At 33.3% G+C, this 22617-nt stretch overlaps 2 protein-coding genes across 3 annotated transcripts in view; one reads left to right on the top strand and one right to left on the bottom strand.

Annotated features, from left to right (window-relative positions):
• The window catches only part of DNAJC3 (DnaJ heat shock protein family (Hsp40) member C3), an 82686-nt gene extending 79753 nt beyond the window's left edge, over positions 1–2933 (top strand). Inside the window, exon 13 of the mRNA XM_015590888.2 lies at positions 2268–2933. Coding sequence (XP_015446374.1) covers positions 2268–2326 — 59 coding nt within the window. The 3' untranslated portion in view covers positions 2327–2933. The remainder of the gene's footprint in view (positions 1–2267) is intronic.
• Positions 1–22617, bottom strand: part of UGGT2 (UDP-glucose glycoprotein glucosyltransferase 2) — a 146552-nt gene that overhangs the window by 9894 nt on the left and 114041 nt on the right. For both annotated transcript variants that reach the window (XM_006913820.3, XM_015590887.2), the window contains exons 31-38: positions 20836–20918; positions 18359–18457; positions 16944–17028; positions 13513–13695; positions 12009–12169; positions 11268–11382; positions 8467–8583; positions 4358–4484 (exon numbers count right to left, since the gene is read on the bottom strand). In XM_006913820.3, the coding sequence (XP_006913882.1) occupies positions 4358–4484; positions 8467–8583; positions 11268–11382; positions 12009–12169; positions 13513–13695; positions 16944–17028; positions 18359–18457; positions 20836–20918 (970 nt within the window). The remainder of the gene's footprint in view (positions 1–4357; positions 4485–8466; positions 8584–11267; positions 11383–12008; positions 12170–13512; positions 13696–16943; positions 17029–18358; positions 18458–20835; positions 20919–22617) is intronic.

Below are 22617 nucleotides of genomic sequence, written 5' to 3' on the forward strand. Positions count from 1 at the left end.
CCATAATCCTAAAAGCATCAAATGAACAGGACAAACAAACAGAGACTCATGGACATGGACTATAGACTAGTGGTTACCAGAGGGTAGGGGGTAGGGGCAGAGGGGAGGTAGACGGGATAAAGGGGGTCAAATAGGTGGTGATGGAAAGAAATGTAACTATAGGAGGTGAACACACAGTGTAACTATATATGCCTTACTGTTAAAGTATACAGATGAAACTTACTGGATTTCATTAACCAATGACAACATAGAAAAATAATTAATTATAAAAAATAGCCAAGAAATGGAAACAACCTAAATGTTCACTGATGAATTAATGGATAAAAACTGGAATATTCTTCAGGCATGATAAAGAAGGAAACTCTGCCATCTGTGACAACATGGATGGAATTTAAGGTCATTATGCTAAGTGAAATGAATCAGACAAAGAAATGATCTCACTTATATGCAGAATTAAAAAATAAAACACCAATAATCTAAGCAAGTTGCCAGAGGTGGGGATGGGGGATGGGCAAAACTGGTGAAGTGAGTCAAAAGGTACATACATCTAGTTATAAATAAGTCATGGGGTGTAATGCACAGCATGGTGATTGTAGTTAATACTTCATTGTGTATGTAAAAGCTGCTAAGAGAAATCTTAAAATTTCTCATCACAAGAAAAAAATTTTGTAATTATGTATGGTAATATTAGACTTATGATATTTTTCCAATATATACAAATACCTTAAAATTTCTCATCATGAGAAAAAAATTTTGTAATTATGTATGGTAATTAGACTTATGATATTTTTCCAATATATACAAATATCAAATCATTGTTATAAATCTGAAATTAATGTTATGTATCAACTATATCTTAATATTTAAAAAAAGAATAAAGCTAATGATCAAGTAGAGTTTATCCTAAAAATACAAAATTGATTCAATATTAGGAATAGTGATTTAAAATTAGAAAATCTATTATTAATAAATCTAAGTAAAAATAACAGTCACCTGTATTTCTGTTGAAGAGGCAGTTAGTTGATAAAAACATTTATTAAAATGGGAATCAATGAATATTTCCTTAACATAGTTTTTTAGTCCAAAGCTATTACTTAATGGGTAGACACAGAGATTGGCTAAGCAAAATGAGAAAAATGAGGCCTACTACCACCACTGTTATTTAACACTGTATTAGATATAGCTGCTACAGCAATTAGAGACGAAAAAGCAATAGGAGATTAGAAAAGAAAAAAAGCAACATAAAGATTAGAAAGGAAGAAAAGAAACCATCTGTGTTTGCTGATAAGATATATGTATTCTTGGAAAATCAAGAGAATCAACGGAAACATTACTGTAAATGTCAGAATTCAGTATCATCACAAAAATAAAAATTCATACACAGAAAACAATAGTCTTTCTATATACTAGCAACTACCAGTAAGAAGATATACTGGAAGAGAAAAATCCCATTTATAGTAGTGAAAAAAAAGACAAAATAAATACCTAGGAATAATCTTAAAAAGCTATGTATAAAAACTATATGATTAAAATATTATGATCTGACAAAAGAAAACTGGACTGAACATGCAGAAAGAGACATGATCTAGATGGGAAGAAGTTTTCATGAAGATGTCAATACTCCTTGAGCTACCCGATTTAATGTAGTCTTCCCTCTGCCTCTCCCACCCACGTACCACCTCCTCTTCAAAAAAAAAAAAAAATTCAGGAATTAGATAAAATGATTCTAAGGCATGTATGGAAAAATAAACGAATAAGAATACCCAGGAACACAATAAAAAAGAACAATGAGGGGTGACAAGCCCTACTCAATATTAAACCATAGTATAAATCTTCAATAATTAAAGTAGTAACAGGCCCATGTATAGATGGAAAACAATGGAATGGAATATAAAGTATGAAATGAAACCTAAATAACACAGAAATTTAGTGTATGACAACTAAAGGTGGGAACACAAATCTGTGGAATAAATATTCCTTTTTATTCCAGTATTAGGCAACAATCCTCTAGAAAAGATGGGCAAAGGATGAGAATAAACAGTTGAAAACCAGAACAAATACAAATAACTCTTAAACATATGACAAAATTCTCAATTCCATTCACGTTATGGGTTGAATTGCATCCCCCCAAATTCATATGTTCGAATCCTAACTTCTAGTACCTCAGAATGCAATATTATTTGGATAGAGGATCTTTATAGAGGTGATCAAATTAAAATGAAGTCATTAGGGTGGGACCTAATCCAACATAACTGGTATCTTTATAGGAAGAGGAAATTGGGACCCAGACAAGTACAGAGGAAAGATAGTGGAAGAAGAGACCTAAGAAGAAAACAGCTATTTCAAAAGCCAAGGAGAAACGCTGGGAACAGATCCTTCCCTCACAGTCCTCAGAAGGCACTGATCCTGATGACACTTTGATCTTGGACTTCCACCTTCCAGAAGTGGGAGACAAAAAAAATTTCTTTTGTTTAAGCTGCTTAGTTTGTGGAACTGTTACAGCAACCCCAGGAAGCTAATACAACTTATAAAAAGAGAACTGCAAAGTTATAAAAGAAGATATGCTATAAACTTAAAAACAGTTGCCTCTTTGGGTTGAAGTAAAAGAGGACTTCCAATTTTATCCCATATATTCAATGTTGCTTTAATGTTCATAATAGACATGACTTACATTTGTAATTAAAAATTAAACCCAAAATCTCTTTTGTAAAACTTATTAATACACATAACCACACATAAACATACACATGGGCATGTAATTTTTAATTAAGATGGGGTCAATCATATAAAATTCTATAACTAATTTTTTTAAAAATATACTGTTAGCAAGTCTCTTCGAAGACTAGACTATATGTCATTTTATGTACCAATGTTTATGTAATAAATCCTCTACAGATTATTTCTATTTCATTATTAAAAACTGCTATAACAATCATTTATACTATGACATATCATTTTTCTTTTTTAAATATACATTTCTTCAAGTGAATTGCTGGGTCAAAGGGCATATATATGTTTAGTTTTTATACATATTTTTAAATTTCCTTCATTTATACAGCTACTGTATTTGTGTATATGAGAATGCTCACTTGTCAATCCCTTCATTATCATTGGGTATTATTAATCCTTATATCCAATTTGATAAGAGAAACGTTTCATTTCAATGTTCTGTGCATTTAATTTTTGTGAGTTAATTATGTAAATTTTCACCTTTTTCTGCTTTCTTTCTTTCTCTCTCTCCTTCCTCTATCTTCTTTATCTTTCTCTCCCTTTAAAAAGTTATATCACTATAGAATTTCTTTCTTCTGTATTGCAATGGTATCTTTATACTAGATAATTAAAAATACATGGGTGTGTTTTAAATACAGAACTTCTCAGGCAATACCGCACTGTTTCCTTTTGTTAAGGAAAACACAAAGTCAAGATGAAACACAATTTCATGCATACATGAGACAGTTTATAAGTAATCATTTCAGCTTGCCTAAAAAGCAGAGCTGAGGAAAATAAAAATTATATTCTGAACTACTGGAAAAAATTATTGTGAGGATTATCAATCACAGCCTGTGAAAGTCTCTAACATACTGACTGAAACACAATAGGAGCTCAGTGCTATTTTTTAAAAAAGAGTAAAGAATAATTGGGAGACAGACACTTGACAAGAAAAAGGAATTATGAGACAATCAAGTTTATAACAGCTTTGAAAGAATATTCAGCATATATTTGTTGAAGGTTTATGAAGGGTGATGAAACGTCAAGTTAACCACGGTTTTTTTTTAGTCAAAGAAATAGAAGTAAATCTAATCCAAGTCACCCTCCAGCTCAGGAGTAAGGCTACTAGAACCAGGAACACATGGGGAAACCTAGATTACCTACAAGGTTGAATTTAGGAGACAGGAGGTAATATTTCCAGTTAGTTATGTAAGGCTTTCATTAAACTTCATGGCTTGGATTTTCCTAATTGGGAAATTCAGTGTGATCTTAAAAGAAGCATTTTTTATTTTTTTACCTTTTTACCTCTCTCGTGTCAGGGGGCTACTTCTATACTACTCATCTATGTGGTGATATGAATTGAAGCATATTCACGGAGGAATAGATTATCTGTCCATGTTTTAAATTTGCAAGCTTAGTCCACATAAAAATGAGATTCTTAATCATGTCACTTTCTTAGAGAAATACTGACCTAATCATTTGACAACTTCACTAAGAAATAAATTTGTAATCTAATTTCACTTAATGCAAAATCTCGATGCAACATATGGTTCATACACCACTGCAGAATGATGACTTACCTGCATTTTAATCTTTCTAATCTCAATGCAACATATGGTTCATACACCACTGCAGAATGATGACTTACCTGCATTTTTCTTCTTGTTTTCAAGGTGATCTAACAGTCGTCGTATTTCATTATCATACTCCACCCATTCTGGGACAATCCTGGCAGCAGCTTCTAATTTGGGTTCCTTTGTTTTGGGATTATTGCACTAAAAGTTTAAATAAAGTTTTGTTAATTATAAAACCATGCCCCAGAAACATAAAAGAAATACTTGAGGGTCCTGCTGTGTCACTAGAGCAAACAAAATGCATTTTATAAAAAGCAGAGTCCTAGGTACTAAGAACTTGAAATACTGGAATTCGTTTAATAGAAAAAGGATCAAGTGAAATGACAAATCATAGTTTATGTAAGCAATAAGTGTTCAATGCAAATACCTCAATCAGAAATTTAAACAAAAATTGTTTAAAGACATTGTGATGGTTCATAAGAAGTTTTTCAATTTTGTAAAATGTTTTGACAAGAGATCTAAACACATGACCATTCTGACAAAGAACAGACTATATTAATAAATATTTTATTGCCTTTTCTTTGGACTAAAAATCTGGTTTTATATACTTAACATTTTCCACAGTCAAAACCATTTGTTAGCCTTTAGAGATGGCTTCAGTTTCTTTAGCAAAAGCATTAATTCCCCTTCATAGGCCTCTGTTCTAATTAGCAATTGTGATTACATTTAAAATCAGTTAACTGAAACTAATTTGTCAAAATACTGATAGTTGTGAAATTCAGACTATTCCATCAACCTCATGCTGTAAAAATGTTGAACTATTCTGCTTAATAGGCACAGTGGGAAAAAAATGGATGTGAATCTTCAGTCCTCACAGTTTCGATTCCACACTTACTAGTAGAGTAAGACTCGTACATGTCACTTAACTTTGTGTGTCTGTGTATGTGTGGGGGTAGTCTTAATTTCTTCATCTACGAAGGAGGAAATTAAAAAAATATCATCTCCAAGGTTCATATATGATCAATATATGATCAATTGAAACTACTTATTTAGCACTTGATTCTACTATAGAGTTTCTTGGGAAATTAAAGGTTAAAAGGCATAGGTATAGGAGAAGGTTGAGAAGGATCTGATTCTGGATGTATCTGAAGGTACAGCTAATAAGAACTGCTAATGGGTTGAATGTGAGTTGTGAGAAAAGAGGTGTTAAAGATGACCCCAGTGTCTTTGGCTTGAGCAAAGTGAAGACTGTAGATCCATGACTTAGAAGAGACTATGGAAGACTATGGGAGGAGCATAAACTTGGCAAAATTACACAGGCATCCATTTCCTCATTTCAAAGCATTAAGAGATAATGCGTCCTGAAGCTCACTTCTACCTGACATTTTTTTGTGGTTGCTACAACGTGCCTTCCCCAAAGCCTTATGGGAAAGCCATTCGTTATGAGCCATGAGCCTGTTGTCTTAATCCTTTTTTCACCAAACATTTTCAGTTCATTGCACTGTGGATTTATTTTCTATAGTAATATATTCCCAAAGTGGAAAGCAGGATTTGCTCTGCAGAAATTAACTTTACAGGCAATATGTTCTATAAAGGGAAGGTAATGGAACTATTTTCTTTTTGCGTAAGAAGCTTTTAAAATAAAAATACTATGTTTTCCTTAGGTTTTTGTGCTAATTTTTTTTTTTTTTCTCCTACAGTCTATATCCTTGGGGCTTAAATGGGGCTATCTTGCCTCTCAGGGGAGCTTTGGCAAGGTCTGGAGACATTTCTGGCTGTCATGACTAGGGGCTTGTGGGGTGCTACTGCCATCTTGTGGGTAGAGGCCAGGGATGCAGCTAAACATTCTATAATGAATAGGACAGCACCAAAACCATTACGTGGTCCAAAATGTCAATAATGACCAGACTGAGAAATTCTGATTAAAACAGTCTCACCTTCTATACCATTATTCATGCTTTTTCTATTTCTTAGGGCCATTTCTTTGGGATTTTCTGCATTCTCTTAACTTTTTCCCCAAGAAGCTGACCTAAAGTAGCATGTTCTCTCACTTTTATTTGAAGTATTTTTGTGGGAGAGATGGCTAGGCTGTCTACAAAAATTTATGCCACCTGTCCTTTTCCTATGTAGACCTATTGCTAGGAAGTAGCTGCCCATCCAGGAATGACATTTCTCAGCTCCTCTTACCATGACCAATTTCCACTAAGGAGAAAATTAGGAGTAAGAATGCATTTTCCACATTCCTTTTTCCCTTCACTTCAGATCGTATTATCCAATGGAAATATAATGGAAACCATGTATGTAATTTAAAATGTTCTAGTAGCCACATATAAAAATGGAAAAGGAACAGGTGAAATAAATTTTAATACTGTATTTTATTTAACCCAATATATACAAAATGTTATCAGTCAATATGTAATCAATATAAAAATTAGTAATGAGATATTTTTACATTCTTTTTATTGTACTGAGTCTTCCAAATATAGTGTGTATTTTACACTTTACGGCACCTCAATTCAGACCAGCAACATTTTAAGTGCTCAATGGCTACATGTGGCAAATGACTGCCATTCTTTGCCAGATGGATACAGATGATGACAGGACCCTAGAGGATGAAGAAGCCACAAGCTGAGTGGAGACTGGTTCCTGAGTCATGATATACAGGAAGCTACTCACTGATAGGGAACCCACTTAGATCTGTACTTGGGTGAGTGTGAAACCACTGAAATTAGGGTTTGTTACAGGTCAGTAGTTCAAATTAACCTAAGTATTCCTAAAGATCCCAAGGAGACCTTATGTTACTAATGTATGTCATAACCTTCTATGTTATAACATAACCTTGAACAACATCTTAAAACTTATGTTTAGTAATGTCCTTGGCCTCTCTTTAGAAAATACCCTTGCTTTCTTCTTAACAATGCCATCTTACTTATTTCTGCTACATTCTATCACCTATAGTTGTACTCTAACATGTTGCCATGTTATTTTTTTTCTATACATTTCTACACATATCTAGAAAAAAGCCCCTATATTTTATTGTCCTATTTTATTTTGTTCAAAACTATATGAATTCTAAAATTTTGACAGTTTTTCTTCAGCAAAGATCTTGTAAACAATTATTTTATACTCAAATTAACACATAATAACAATAAGGTCTGAAAAACAATGATAATGTCTTGTAACTATTGAAGACCATACAGTATTGGAATGTAAGTTTTAGACAGTTGCACAATAAATAAATTAGTTTGAAATATTTCATTTCTAGAAGAGTTAAACTGTGTAGCATAAATTGCTTAAAATGAAAATGTAAGAAAAAAACTCAAAAATAAGAAAAATAGACACGTATAAGATAATTTAAATAGACAGAATTCTTTTAGTTATCTTTATTTGGGAAAATATTGGCAGGAGAATAAAACTGATATGTTAAGATAACAGTTAATTCGTGAACATTTCAGCCAGCTCACAGCCTTTCTTTGAAAAGCCCTTGTACAGAAAAGAGTTGACATAGAAGCCTGAGACTGATATTCATAGAAAGGCCTGCTTGCAAGTCTGGCCCTTGGCTGGCACCTGAGAACTTAGATTTCAAGAGTGTTCCCACCATTCTCTGATGAGAATGGCTCATTGTGCCTAAACTGTGCAAACTATATGGTTTATGCTGAACACCTGCTTTTCTTCTGGATGTTGGGAACTTTGGTATGTGCCAGGCAGAGGGGGTGCTTATGTGATGAGCCCCAATAAAAATCCTGGGCATTGGGTTTCTGATAAGGTTTCCCGGTAGATAACATTTCATATGTTGTAGTAATACTTTGAGGAATGAAGCTCGTTCCATGTAACTTCACAGGGAGCAGGCTCTTGGAAGCCCACAACTGGTTTTCTCTAGACTTCACCCATGTGCCTTTTCCCTTTGCTGACTTTGCTTTGTATCCTTTCACTGGAATATATCATAGCTATGAGCATGACTATATTCCCAGTCTTGTGAGTCCTCTTAGTGATCATCAAACCTGGTGGTGGTCTTGGGGTCCCTTTGACACAGCCCTATACTTGCCAGTTAAGTAAAATAACAGTAAACAACAGACTGAGCAGCAGTGTGCTATTCCATTTGTAAAACAAAAAACTATTTCTATTTGAACACTTTCGGAGCTGCTCAAACACAAATGAAAAAAAATAAAACACAGACTCATACCAGATCAATTGTTTTGGCTCTTTGTTTGGATTCATCGTCACACCAGGTTTCACACCACAGCCAATCTTGAGGAAGAGACTTAATGGCAACTTGATAAATCATATTATTGGGAAGATCCTACAAGAAAATGATTTAAACAAAGAGGTATCGGAATCAGAGTCGAAGCAAAGAAGACATTTAAGCTGTCATTTAGATTGTAAACATCCTAAAAACATGTAAATCAGAGATATCACTCTATTTTTAAGCTTTAAATACTTAATTTGATCCACTCATCTTACGTCATGAATGAACCCATGCACTGGAACTAAGCCCCTACCTGCCCTGGAACTGACTCCAAGCATCAGAGATGAAGGAAGAGGCCCAGACACCCACCACTCTACATTCCCCAAATGGACTACCTCTATCTGCTGTGAAACGCTAGGATCAATCACTCACACTGTGCCTGCTATTACTGTTTATATCAGTCATCATCACATTCTCCAGATTCTGAGACCTTTTATTTCCCTGTTAGAAAATGCTCCATGAACATTTTCACATTTCTGCATGATCAGGGCTTTCTAAAGCAAAGATTGCTGGCACTTGGGTTAAAATATGTTTAAATAGCAAATTAGCCCAGTGAGTTAAAAATAGAGACCTCTGAAGAGATTTAGACACATCTTTCTCAGAGATATTTGTTTATATGCCAGACAATGTAGAGCCCTTCCCTTCCTCTCCCCAGAGAATGTTGGTTTATATTCCAGAGCAAAGGGCATGTTTCCTCTCTCTCCCAGAGGATGCAAGGGGTACTTGTATTAGCTGTCCTATCTAAGCTCCAAGATTCATAATTTTAGAGTTCTTCTCTCAACGCTCCTATTAAATATAAATACTGGATATCCTAGCTAATGCAACAAGACAAGAAAAGGAAAGAAAAAGTATACAAATAGGAAAGGAAGCAAAACTGTCTGTTCACAGATGACAGAATTATTTATGCAGAAAGTCCTAAGAATCAATACAAAAACTACTGGAACTACTAAGCAATTATAACAAAGTTTTAGGATATGAGTAATATACAGAAGTCAACTGCTATGTATCAACAATAAACAACTGGAATTTGAAATAAAAAACACAACACCATTATATTTGCACCAAAAAACCCAAAAAATGAACCGAGGTAAAAATCTAATAAAATATGTTCCCCTACATGAGGAAAACTACACAATTCTGATGAAAAAAACCTAGGAACATCTAAATAAATGGAGAGATAGTCCATATTTATGAAAAAGAAGACTCAATATTGTTAAGATGTCAATTCTTCCCAACGTGATCTCTAGAGTCAATGCAATCCCAAAGTCCCAGCAAATTATTTTGTGAATATCAACCAACCAATTTTAAAGTTTATATGTAAAAATATCCAGAATACTGAAGAACAACAACAAACCTGCAGGACTTATACTATTAAAATTGTAGTCTTACTATAAAAATCTACAGTAATTAATAAAATACGGGATTGGCAAATGAGCAGACATTTAGACCAATGGAATAGAGAGCCCAGAAATATGGGAATTCTTTGTACTTCCTGCTCAATTTTTTTTCCTGTAAACCTAAGCTTCACTGTTCCTTCCAAAACCCTTTTCCTTGGAATCCATTCCTTAAATAACCTGGTCTGTCATCTTAGCCACTTTCTTCCATGGCCATGTCTTAGCCAAGTTCTCTGTATTTTAAATTTCATGCTCTCACTTTCCGACAACCTCTGAATTTTCAGCTCAGTCTATCAAGTGCTCAGATATCAATAACCTTTGGCTCCACGGGGACCTCCAATCAATTGATCCTACCACTAATGTCCCTCACCCCTTGATGTCTTTGCTCCCTTCCTTACATAGTATAATTTCCATGGTTAATCACTGCAGTTAACCTCTTGAATATACTCAGTTGTCTTACCCTGCTCCACTCAGTTGTATTCACTTGGCAAAGTTAAAGTTCCGGTTAAATCCAAATCTCCGCACTGATGCCCATGCAGCCAAATGTGGCTTGCAAAGCACACACAGATACACATAAACATGCTGCTTTAACCTCATGAACGTGAATCTTAAGGGGGATCTTAATGCTGTCTGACAATTAAACACATATGTCTATTCATGCACAAGTCTTTGTGTAGACATACGTTTTCATTTCTCTTGGGTAAATACTTCGAAGTGGAAAGACTGCTCATTTACAGAAGGTATAAATTTAAATTTATAAGAAATAGCCAAACTTTTCAAAAATGGCTATATCATTTTACATTCTCATCAGCAATGTATCAGAGTTCTAGCCACTGAACATCCTTGACAGCACTTGGTGTGGTCAGTCTTTTAAATGTTACCATTCTAATGGATGTGTAGAATTACTCATTGTAGTTTTAATTAGTGGGATATAAAGAAAAAAGTGTCTGTTAGGTAAAACAAAATGTAAGACAGTAGAAAGGTGGGGTACAGGAGAAAAGGAGTTTGTTTTAAAGATCAGAGATCTTTAAATGTTTAAATGATGGATGATGCAAGCAAGTAAGAAAAAGATAAGTTAAGTAAAAGTGAAAGATAGGTTAAGTGAGAGTGGGCACACTGTGGGAAGAAGAGGTTTTAGGATGTAAAAGTGGAGATAAAATACTATTAGTTTAGAAAATGTTGAGCTTGAAGTGAAAAAATTACACGTAGGTCAAGGTATCCAATAGAGAATTCTAGAAAGAGGCTGAAAGAGGCTGAAAGTATAAGATTTTGAAGTTTCCAAGCAGAAAGTTTGAGCAGTCTATATCTGTATACTGAAAATTATTCTATGAACATTTTACTTACCTGATCTAGGTTTGAAAGACTGTTTGGATCTTGGCTGAGAGCTTGGTACTGGCCCCGGAGCCTGTCACCTGCCGCAATTCTCCTGAATTTCTTGAGATCCACTACGTACAAGGCACTGCAAAAAGTGAATCCTCCTTGATAGCCTATGTTACTTATATATTTTTACTCTCCCCCAGTGAATGTCCACAGTAATGGTATTAACTTTAGATATCCTTGGGTCAAATAATAATGAATCCTTTCATAATTTTGCTCCCAATGTCTTAATACTGCTTCCAAGAGGTTTGACATTCGTTAGGATCCATAACCTCTTAGAGTCACCTCAAATTCTTCCAAGATCTCATGAAATTAAATAGCCCTACAAAACAATAACAGCTTTGAAAATGGTATCTTCATTTTGTTATAAGACAAACCGAATTTAAATCTTCTATAGTAGTTAGGAGCATATTATTTGAACCGTATTACTTGGGTTTAACTTCTGGCTCAGCTATGTACTAACGGTGGAAGCCTGGGCATGTTACGTAATGCTGTATGCTTTAGTTTCCACATCTATAAAACAGGGATGATAACAGTATCTCAAAAGGTTGTTGTAGAGATTTTATGAGTTAATGTATGTAAAATCTTCTAAGAGTGTAATAGCATTATGTAATTGGTTGCCATTATTGTATAACTTCTAAGAGAACTGAGTATTGTGATTCGACAAGTTATTTATTTACCAGAAGGTAAGCATATGAATGTTCTCACCTGATATGGTATTTCCTTCTTAAAAGATGTGATGCCCAATATCCTGTTTTCCAGAAACGATATCCATCCATTTCAGTGCGGCTATCACAAAATGGAGTATACCCATAAGGAGCTCCATCCAGATTGAAATCTCTAAGTTCTTTCAGGTCATGTCTCACAATCTAAATAATTAAAATAGTTTCTCTGATGAAGACTATAAAATAATACGAGCACCTTTTATGTGACTCTCAAATCATCATTACCTTATTGTAACAATATAGAGCACTGCATTCTCCTCATAGTTCTTCCATGTAATATGAGTTTACTAAGTTTCTATTTTTCTCTTGTTCTTACAGATTAAAAGAAACCTAAAATTTATATACCTAGTCTGTATGAGAGGTCTTACTAATAAGAATATTTTACATATCATTTTTCATCAGAATATTTTAAATAAAATGTGTTTTGGGAAAAATTCAATACTATACAAGTGTATAGCTTTAAGTTTCTCAAGGTATGTATTAGTAACTCAAAATTATTTTTATAACAAACCTCTATTACTGTATATTGACAAATATTAGTTTGAATCAAAAAGAAAAATCTCCTGTTAAAATAGTTTTTATGAAATTTTAATACACTTTAGCCTGCTGGAAAAATATTACTGTATATGTTGGGAGTAGGTAGGAGAAATAAACTTTTTGTTAGAAGGTATGTTTGGAAATTCTTACTTCATCACTACATTTGCCTGTTTTCTTAATTTTTAATTATAATGATTCATATTTATCAACTTGGAAAATAACACAAAAATGTATAGAATATAAGTAAAATATACCAACAGATTTGAAAATATACATTTTTAACATAACTACTAACTTGTGCATTTTATTTATATAAGATTAATATTTACACATTACTGTTCCTAAAAATTCTGTGTATTGTTCAAATATTTTTTGCCATTAATGATTTCAAAGGTATGCAAGGCAAGTAGAGTAAAAGTCATAACAATTTTTGGATATATTAAAGCTGAGAACTGTAATGGTTTTTTGAGCCTTTGGGACTTTTTTTCCCCTTAAGTGTTAGGATGAGGATTCAGTTATTGGCTAAATGCCAAAGAATGCTGTTAAAAGTGAAAGAATGAGAAGAGAGTTGTGTTTAAGTGCTAGCTTTTCTAGCTCATTTTAAACAAATATCAGCTCATATTCATAGAAACTCATATAACTCATATATTTTTATTATGACTAATATAAGTATTTATTTTTTTAATTATCAAAATTTCAAAAAGTATTACTTCAGAGAGAAAACTGCCATGTCCTAAATGAAAAATGGTATTTCTTGTAATATCTTTGATTTAATTCCTAGAATTTTGACAGTTTTTTAAAAAGATACTTTGTTTATATATCACAATCATGTCTTATATGTTTAGGTTGCATGGCAACAAAGATAATAAACAGCAAAATAAACCTAGTCCCTACACTCAGAAGTGTAAAAAAAGTTTAATATTATTAAAAATAATAGTTAATCTTATTACCTGGTCAGCATCAACAAAAATGATTTTGTCCACTGCTAGAGGAAAAAGGACATCAAGGAAAAGAATTTTGTAACCCCAAATGATCCTTTGTTTTTCAGTCTGTTGATGAAGCCAACGGGGCCACCTATATTGGACTAGTTCATATTGGAATCCATATTCCTTAGCCATGTGAGGAATTACCTCCTAAAAAAATACACACACATACACAACAAAGAATATGTTTAAGGAGAAAAAGTCGATATTTTTAGAGAAAAAAATATCACTTTAAAAGGTAGCATTTACTATAAATTGTTACAAAAATAACTGGTAAATGCCTAAATACTACTTCTACAACTTATACCTATTAATGAAAAATATGAAAATGCTGGAAAATATAAAAATACAAGTATACATAAAACTACATTAAAATACATTAAAAATAGGCACATGCTATTAGCTAGCAAGCTTATTATTAACTAAGATATATACTCCTCTATTTTCGCTACCAATGTTTGACTTGAGAATACCTGACCATAGAAGGAAAAGCCTCTGGATTTTGGAACACCTATGCATCAAACAGTTTATATCAACATGCTGGTTTGTCAGATATAAAGATGAAGATATAAAGATAAAATACAAAATGAGTTGTAAGATGAAGATATAAAGATAAAATACAAAATGAGTTGTAAACTGATAAATTAGATTCTCCACATGAGTTTCATGTTTGAGGTTTATGACTAATTCAAAAATTAAAACACAAGATAGTTACTGTGGTCTGAACATTTTATATTTCACTTAGTGTCTTATAAGCTTAGAGTATCTTATTCTATTTAAAACAGAGCAGTTAATGAAATACACTGTTGGTTAAGTTTCGCTTACGAGCCCAAATATTGAGAGGGAGGATAGTGAAGTAGTGAAAGATGGGTTAGCAAATACAGAATTTGCATTTATTTATTTATTTTCTTAATTCTCATCTGTAGTTAGTTGCTGGTTACACATTTAAATTTTCTCCCTGATTCTGTAATAACAATGTAGATTTAAATTCTGTTCCTTACTGTAAGCATCAGTTTTATCTGTGAATTGATATGTTGAAATTATGATTAGACCAGTTTCTGGGAATCACTGCTTGGGTTTCAAATTTCTAAAAAAATCAGAAGAAATTAGAAAAATGTTTTTTATTCAGCAAATATATGTATTAAAAACATTCACTGAGCATGGACTATGTGCCAGGCACTATTCGAGGCCATAGGGATACCGTAGTGACTAAAACAGATACAAATCATGGCCTTCAAATCAGTAGCTTACATTTTACAGGTAGTAAGTAAAAAAGAAACGGAATGTCATTTATTTATAGAAGATAGTGCTATAGAGGAAAATTAAAAGGTAAAAGATCAGAAGGGATTATAATTTTACATAGTGTGGTCAGGAAAGGATTACTCCCTAAATAGATATAATTTAACAAATATTTAAAGGAAGAGAGGAGGTTTATTTTTTAAAAATTGATGAAAAATATCTAGAGCATTAGTAATTTCTGTTTCTGTATCTGGCTGCTAGATAAACAGTTACAGACAGGTTTTAAGTTTGTAAAAATCATCAAAGCTGTACACTTACGATCTGTACATACATTTCACCTTAAAGTTTTAAAAAATAAAAATTTTAAGGGAAAGGAACAAAATTACAGAAAGACAGAAAATATTATATCAGATATAGTATTACTTTTGGCCATGTAGTGAATCAAGATGTAGCATTATTTCCAGTGTATGATATAATTTCCTGCTAAAAGATTCTTTAGATTGTGGAAGCACAATTTACGTAGCTTTCAGTCTTCCTTTGCAGTGTCTGCCTGGTAGAATAACATTAAAAATTTAGTACTATACTAGTATGACTTCTTGTTTATGTTTATGGGCTCTTTTTCAGTTTTTTGCCTATTGCCAAATGAGCACAGGAGGCAGCACTTGGCTGTTGGAGGTGGGCAGAGTGACTACTACATAAAGGTTAATTAAGCACCTGGCTTTGAGGTGGGAATGCTTGAGTTCAAATCTTCGTTTTGTTCTTAATTTAGCTGTTTGATCTTAAGTCTGTGCTATAAAGGACAAATCTTATCTAAGGAAAGGTTGGACCCTGGGGCCCTAGCTCCTGGGAGGTAACTCCTACTTTTGGAATGTTCAGCCTGATAAAAATGTCTTTATTTACCTGGGGACCCTGGGCCATGCCAGAGAGCCTATGCAAATGATGTGATTTATGGTAAGGACCTTGGGCCACAAGGTATCAGCTCAGCCTCTAGAGGGGCTGAAGGCTAAGGTCAGCCATGGTAATCAGGTGGGACTACGTGGCCAATTTCAATAAAAACTCTGGACACCAGTCTGAGTGAGCTTCCCTACTTGGCAATACTCCATGTGTATTGTTACACTTTTTGCAGTAAGAAATAAGCTCTGTCTACATGACTCCAATGGGAGAGGACAACTGGAAGCTCTGTATCTGGTTTCCTATGGACTCTGAACTATACTCATTTTGCTGATTTTAATCTTTATCTTTTGCTGTAGTAAATTGTAACTTTGAGTATAATCGCTTTTCTGAGTTCTGTGAGTCCATCTAGTAAATTACTGGACATAAGCATGGTCTTGGATACCTCCTAACTGTGTAGGCCAGTTACATAATTTCTGCGTCTTGGTTTTCTAGTAATAGGACTTTATGAAACATGACTGAAAAATACAGGTAGTTAGCAATGTGCCTGACAATATTAAGGAATAAAAGCATGGTTGGCTATTTTCATTTCTGCTTTTACCACTAGTTTTGGTCTAGAAAAAGAGGACTCCTTTGAATTGTTAAATGAGACCTGAACTTTCATGGAACCTAACTAATCTGTAGTGAGAATAGGAAGGGACAGGGGATACTTTGCAGCAGGAGTGTGGGGGTTGAGTCTAGGGTAATAGACGTTGGTCATCTGAAAACTTCTAATATAAAATGCCTCAGACTTCTAAATATAGTGTCCAGATTACCAGAGTAATCAATGAACTGCACAAAGATAAAATAACTTATTGTTTCTGGTACTATTCAAACTATTTTCTATAGTACAGTGTTCATATTTTCTTGATATTACTGTTCTTGCTTTGGATTCTTTTTACTGATAATCTGTACATATTTTCATTGCCAAATTTTATTGAATTATCATGAAAAAACCACTAATCCTTCTAATTTTGAGTTTACTTAAAAATAAGCCATCTCTTGCTGTCCTTTTAAACACTTCTTTAAATAAAAATTGTATAGAATTTTTCTTAGGCTAGATAAAAAATTGAATACCAAAATTTTAAAATTGATATAAATAGTAATTTGAGTAAATATACATTTCAAGACTCATTCTGAAAAGAGAAGTTATATTAACTTATAATAATATAAATAATTTATTATTCAAACATTAACCGATCTATAATATAAATTATTAATGTACTTACTTTAAATGTTGGTGAGAGATAATTTTTTAGGAACCAGAATTTCACTGGTGTTTTGGTGTTACGTAAAACAGAAAGCATCATGATTCTGTATAAAAGAACATTAAACTCAATAAGTTAACATTAAAAGAGTTCATCTTACTTTTCATAAAGCTTTTAAATATTTAAAGCTATTGATTAGAAGTTTTTAACTGAATTATGGAGAAATAGACTGAAGGACCTTCAAATATCACGGTTGCTCATCAAGTATGTAATATATAAGGATATATATTAATGGATGGTCCCCAACTTATGAATTTCTAACTTTACAATGATGTGAAAGCAATAACACATTCAGTAGAAACCATACTTCACATTTTAAATTCTGAGCTTTTCTCAGGCTATCAATATGTGGTTTGATACTTTCTCAGGATGCTGGGCAATGGCGTGACATGATTTAGCACAACTATAGAATAATGTTAAGTGTTCTGAGTACTTTTATGGTAGGCTAGGCTAAACTATGATGTTCAATAAGCTAGGTGTATGAAATGCATTTCTGACATATTTTCAACCTACAATGGGTTTATTGGGATGTAACCCATCATAAGTTGAGGAGCATTTGTATACATATACCTGATACAGACTACATTGATTGCTTTTTGTTACAGCTGACAAAGAAGCTAGTCTGAAATAGTCTTGATTAGCTGAACTACATGCTAATATTGGCTCGTCTACTGTGTCATTAATAACAGGTGTGCAGAACTTGAAGCGTTGAATGATCTGTCTATATTGATAAATCCACTGAACAGGGCATCTGTTTTGCTATTCTAGACCTCTGATTGGAGAAGATACAGATGTATTTAAAGTTCCATCTTAAAATATAAACACATATTCAAACACTTTTGAGGCATTCTCTGTGATCCTTTATATAAATTTTAAAAATAGCTCTTTGTAGTTTGTAAACATACTTTGCTCCTCTCACTGTCTCCTTTTTTATAAAACGACATTTCTGAATTGGAAAAGGAAAATTTACAATATATACTTCTCACATATCACATTGTTATAAAATATATCCATTCTAGCCTTAGAGACCAACAATATTCCAAATTAATCAAACTCATGAACTTTTACTGTGTTTAAAAAATACATTTCCCTCATAATTTGAAGTTAAAAAAAAGCAAGGTGTAGATCAGTATATACTTCACTATTTAGGTAAAAAGAAGTTAAAAAAACACATATTTGCTTGTCTATATATATATCTTTGGCAGGATATGAAAATAGTAATATTGGTTTCCTCTGGGAAAGGGAACTAGGTATCGAGAAAAACAGGTGAGAGATTATTTTTACTGTACATTCTTTTATTCTTTCAAACTTTTAAAATTATTTTTGAACCATGTAAATATATTAATTTTCAAAACATTAAATAAAAAAGTACTTACCTTAAAAAGCGTTCATATAAATGGCCAGAAGCAACTGAAAAAATGTTCAGAACGTCTGTTTCTATTTCATCTTTTTCTTTATGCAAACTTCTTGTGAAACTTGGAATAAAAAAGTAGTGATTAACAGTTTCTAAATATACATCTGCAAACTTTATATACCTATATACTAAACTTGATAAGCAACAAAAATAGGAATGTCTTTCAAAGTGAAGTTATTATACCATAAACCTCTTTTAACAATTATGAATTACTAATATTAAAACATGCGACAATGTTATGATTATAAAAAAATTTATAACAATGCAATTATAGTGTCTCTAGGTTAGTAAGGTAATATCTTTGAATCTTTGTGAGGTATGAATGTTGTTGAGAACAAAGAATGAGTTTTGACATGCTATAGTCATATCTAATGTATTGAGACTTTAAACACAGCAGTAATGAGAGAAGAAACAGAATGTACAAATATGTAACTCTAGCATAGCAAGAGTTTTCCTGTGTGGTAACAGGGTAGGTCCTTGAGTGCTTGTGATATGGCTCCCCAAGGATAAAATATTATAAAAGGTGCCTACAGTTTAGATATAGAGTTCCTCTGGCCAGCAATAGTCACCACTCCATGTAAGCTAAGGAGATAAAAGTATTTTGGGTATGCATCCACAGAGATGAGAGAGCTGCAGAGAGCCAAGTCCACTCATGGTTTGCATCCCAGTAGCTTCATCTGGGCCCAGCTGTCATTTTCACCACCTTTTGGACACAGCCTTTTATAGGCCCCATCTCATATACAAAAGTGACTGAGTCTTTTATTTGGAGTATTAATAATGTATCATTTCTTCTTTTTCTACTTAAAATTTTTATTTAATTAAAAATCTCATTTTTACATGCAGATATTTAGAATGACTAAAATTTGGAAAATTAAATTTCCAATCATCACAGGATATATTTTGCCAAATAGGAATAGTTATGATAGAAACATTTTTCAAATCTTTTCTTATTGTAATCTTCCAAATAAGAAAAACAGTTGATTCAATGGGGAAAAAAATCACTTTAAAGATAAAACTAACATAAAAAGTGAAAGAATTATAATATATACAATACTTATATATAGATGAATTACCATCTCTCAAACAAAGCATTATTTTGTTTTTGGTATCTTTTTTTGTGTAGCAAGTAGCTATGCCATAGTTTTAATGGTTATCTTTATTCATTCTTAACTCTACCTTCTAGTTTTAATGGAAGTTCATGGACAGATCCTCTTTAAAATGCTCAAATTCTGTTTCATTATCTTCTGCCAAACATCCTTACTCTTCAGATCATCTCAAAACAAGTAGGTTTAAGCCTTTCTCTATCAGTAACCAGTTCAATGCAAATGATTCTTTTTATCAAATAAGGATTCAACGATCAAAAAAGAGGCCTAAACTGGGCAAAATACAAAATGATGGGAGTGCTTCTGATTTGGTATGACAAAATCTGGTTAGGTTGTTGAATCTATTTGGCCTAAAATTTCTATTTCTTAGCCTTGATCAAAATGATCAATGGTTCTCCATCACAATCAAATTAAGTGCAAATCTCTAAAATAGACTTTCAAAGTTCTCTACAATGTGGATATATAGCAGACAGCTTTTTTGTCTGTGTAGTATCCTTTATACTTCAATAACAATAATATTGTAGTTTGAGTAGGGGAGGCATTCCTCCTCCAATTTCATTCTATGAGGTTTAGGTGGGAAAAGGCCTTCTCATTGGCTCTAGAGATAGGCATATGACCTAAGCTTGGTCAATTAGTCAATAGTGATCAGTTCAGCTTGGGACACATGGCTATAGCTGGACCAATGAGTCAGCTTTGAATCTTTTGCTGGTACTACTTAGAAAGAGGCAATCTCTTTTCACTGGAGATGGCAAACTTTTCCTTGTAAAAGTTTATCTGAAAGTGAAGGAGGCACAGATAACAGAACTAAGAGATGAAGAATTTTAGACCACATCACCTGAATGCCCAAAGCCAGCTCTACACTTGGACTCTGTAAATGTGTGAGCCAATGTATTTCTTTTCTGACTAATATACGTCCCAATCTGACTTAAAGATTCCCTACTATATTCACTGTCCCACCTAACCTGGGCTACTTTCTGTTCCTTAAGGAACAGAGCCATTTTTTTAACCTCATGTAACCAGGTACCTTCACTCCATCACCAACTTTTGAAATCCTTTCCATCCTTTAGAACCCATCTTAGCCACACAGTTCTCCAAGAGTCTCTTCTGAGGTTACTCCTAACTTAATATAGCCTTTTTCTCCTTTGGTTTATACAATACTTCATTTTCAACTGCCTTATAGCTTCAGTTTCCTGTTTTGTGTTGTGATGTATCTATCTTATCCCTCTTAGAAAACAGGATCTGTGCTTTACTTAAATGTTTCCCATCTACAGAGTTTCCACATATTAGACTCCCTATGGATTTATGGTTATACATTAAAATATTAATTAGTAAATACCTTTTAATAGAATCCCACATTCCTTTTTTTCCACCTTTATCATTAAGGATATCTTCTTTAATTTTGTCTGGCTTTTTCTGCACCTAGATAGCATAGTAAAGAAAAATTTTAGAATTTAGCAGCTTTAAATATTATGCTGCATGGTTAGAAAGTGGAACACATTGGGCAGGGTGACCCTTGTTATCTAAAAGAGGTGCCGTAAATGAAGCCAGGGGATATCTTAGTACAACATTATATACACGATCTGGTTTTAGCCCCTTGTTTAGTTCTTTTGGTGGTTACTTCCATACTCCTAGATAATGTGCTTACACTTGTATTTACTGATTTATCAACTTTGGACATATCCACTAGTATATCTAGATTCATAGGGTTTAGACATTCGTTCTTTGTGAAAGATGAGTAGTTCACTACGTCATCCTTTTTATCTGAAAGTTTTAATAAAATTCTTGGAATTTTATTGTTTTTATTTTTTTCTTGTGGTGAGGTGTTTCTTTTTTTTACCACATACCTAATACTTTCCAGTTTCTTGTTTATGTTACTTGTCTGAAATTCCTGTCTTCTTGAAGACATTTTTCTTGAAGCTTAACAATTAACTGCCTGTTTCTTTCTAGGCCCTGCTTTGATTTCTGAATTAATGGCACCATTTCTTGAAGTACCTATCTTCCTTTTTCTTTGTCTTTATCTTCACTGTGCTGGCAAATACCTTCAAGAAGGGATGTGAAAATGATTTTTCTAAATCTTTGCAGTACAAAAATCTACTTTATTTTGTCTTCACATTTGATTAAGGATTTGGCTAAAGAATCTCAGGTTCAAAATAATTTTCTTCAGAACATTAAAGGCTGTTTTGCTGTCTTGTAACATCTATTTTGAAAAAAGAAATGTCAGATGCTAGTGTTAGTATTATTCTATTGTTGTGGCCTGCCTTTCTCCCTGGTAGTTATTAGAATCTTATTTGGGGACTTTCTCACTTGTCCTAGTTTGTGGACCCTTTTGACATGAACATTTTTATCATTCTTTAACTGTGGTATACTTTCTCTCCTCAGTTTTCTGTTTCTTCTTTCTAGGATTCCTATTAAGTGGGCTACTAAAGTTCACAGGCTAATCCTTTATGCTGCTTATCTTTTCTCCTTCCTTTCTCTTTTTGTGTATTTCTGAGAGATGGATGATGAGGAAATAAAACTGTTAACTAAAAAACAACTGAAGGACCTAGGTGGCTAGAATGGTTGACCCTCAAAGATCTGATGGTTGTGGTGAAAGAGTTAGATCTACTCTATACTATGGACCAACAGGTTAAATTGGAACCAATACATAGAATGCAAAAATTCAGATCAAGAAAAAGAAAACTTAAACAATTTTTCAATGGTCAAAATTACTCAATGATGGAATCATCACCCCACTACTCCAAATAATGTTTCTCTCCCATTTGGAGGGCTAGGATAAAACTAGCTGAAATGCTGGTCCTAAAGGACTTGGGCTGACTTAGTAACTTAAGCAGCTGTTTTGGGTTTTGTGGAGTTTTTAATCTGGAATGGCCAGAAGGGAATGTATTCAAGTTGAGTATGACTTCCTGTTGAGAAAGGAAGTTAAAGCCACAGGAGAAATAGTATCGAAGATGAGTGTGAGCAGCATGTTTAAGTGATCACTGATAAGGAGTGGAGGTGAACAGGAATGTTATGATGTGGAAAGCGAGGTAAAAATAGGTGATACAGCAGTTTAGGATTTAGGCAATATATAAGGTGAGAGCTTTGGTAGCCTCCTATTATTGAATCTTAGAGATCCCAA

Source organism: Pteropus alecto, unplaced genomic scaffold (genome assembly GCF_000325575.1).
Source record: "Pteropus alecto unplaced genomic scaffold, ASM32557v1 scaffold72, whole genome shotgun sequence".
In the NCBI taxonomy this organism is placed as follows: Eukaryota; Metazoa; Chordata; class Mammalia; order Chiroptera; family Pteropodidae; genus Pteropus; species Pteropus alecto.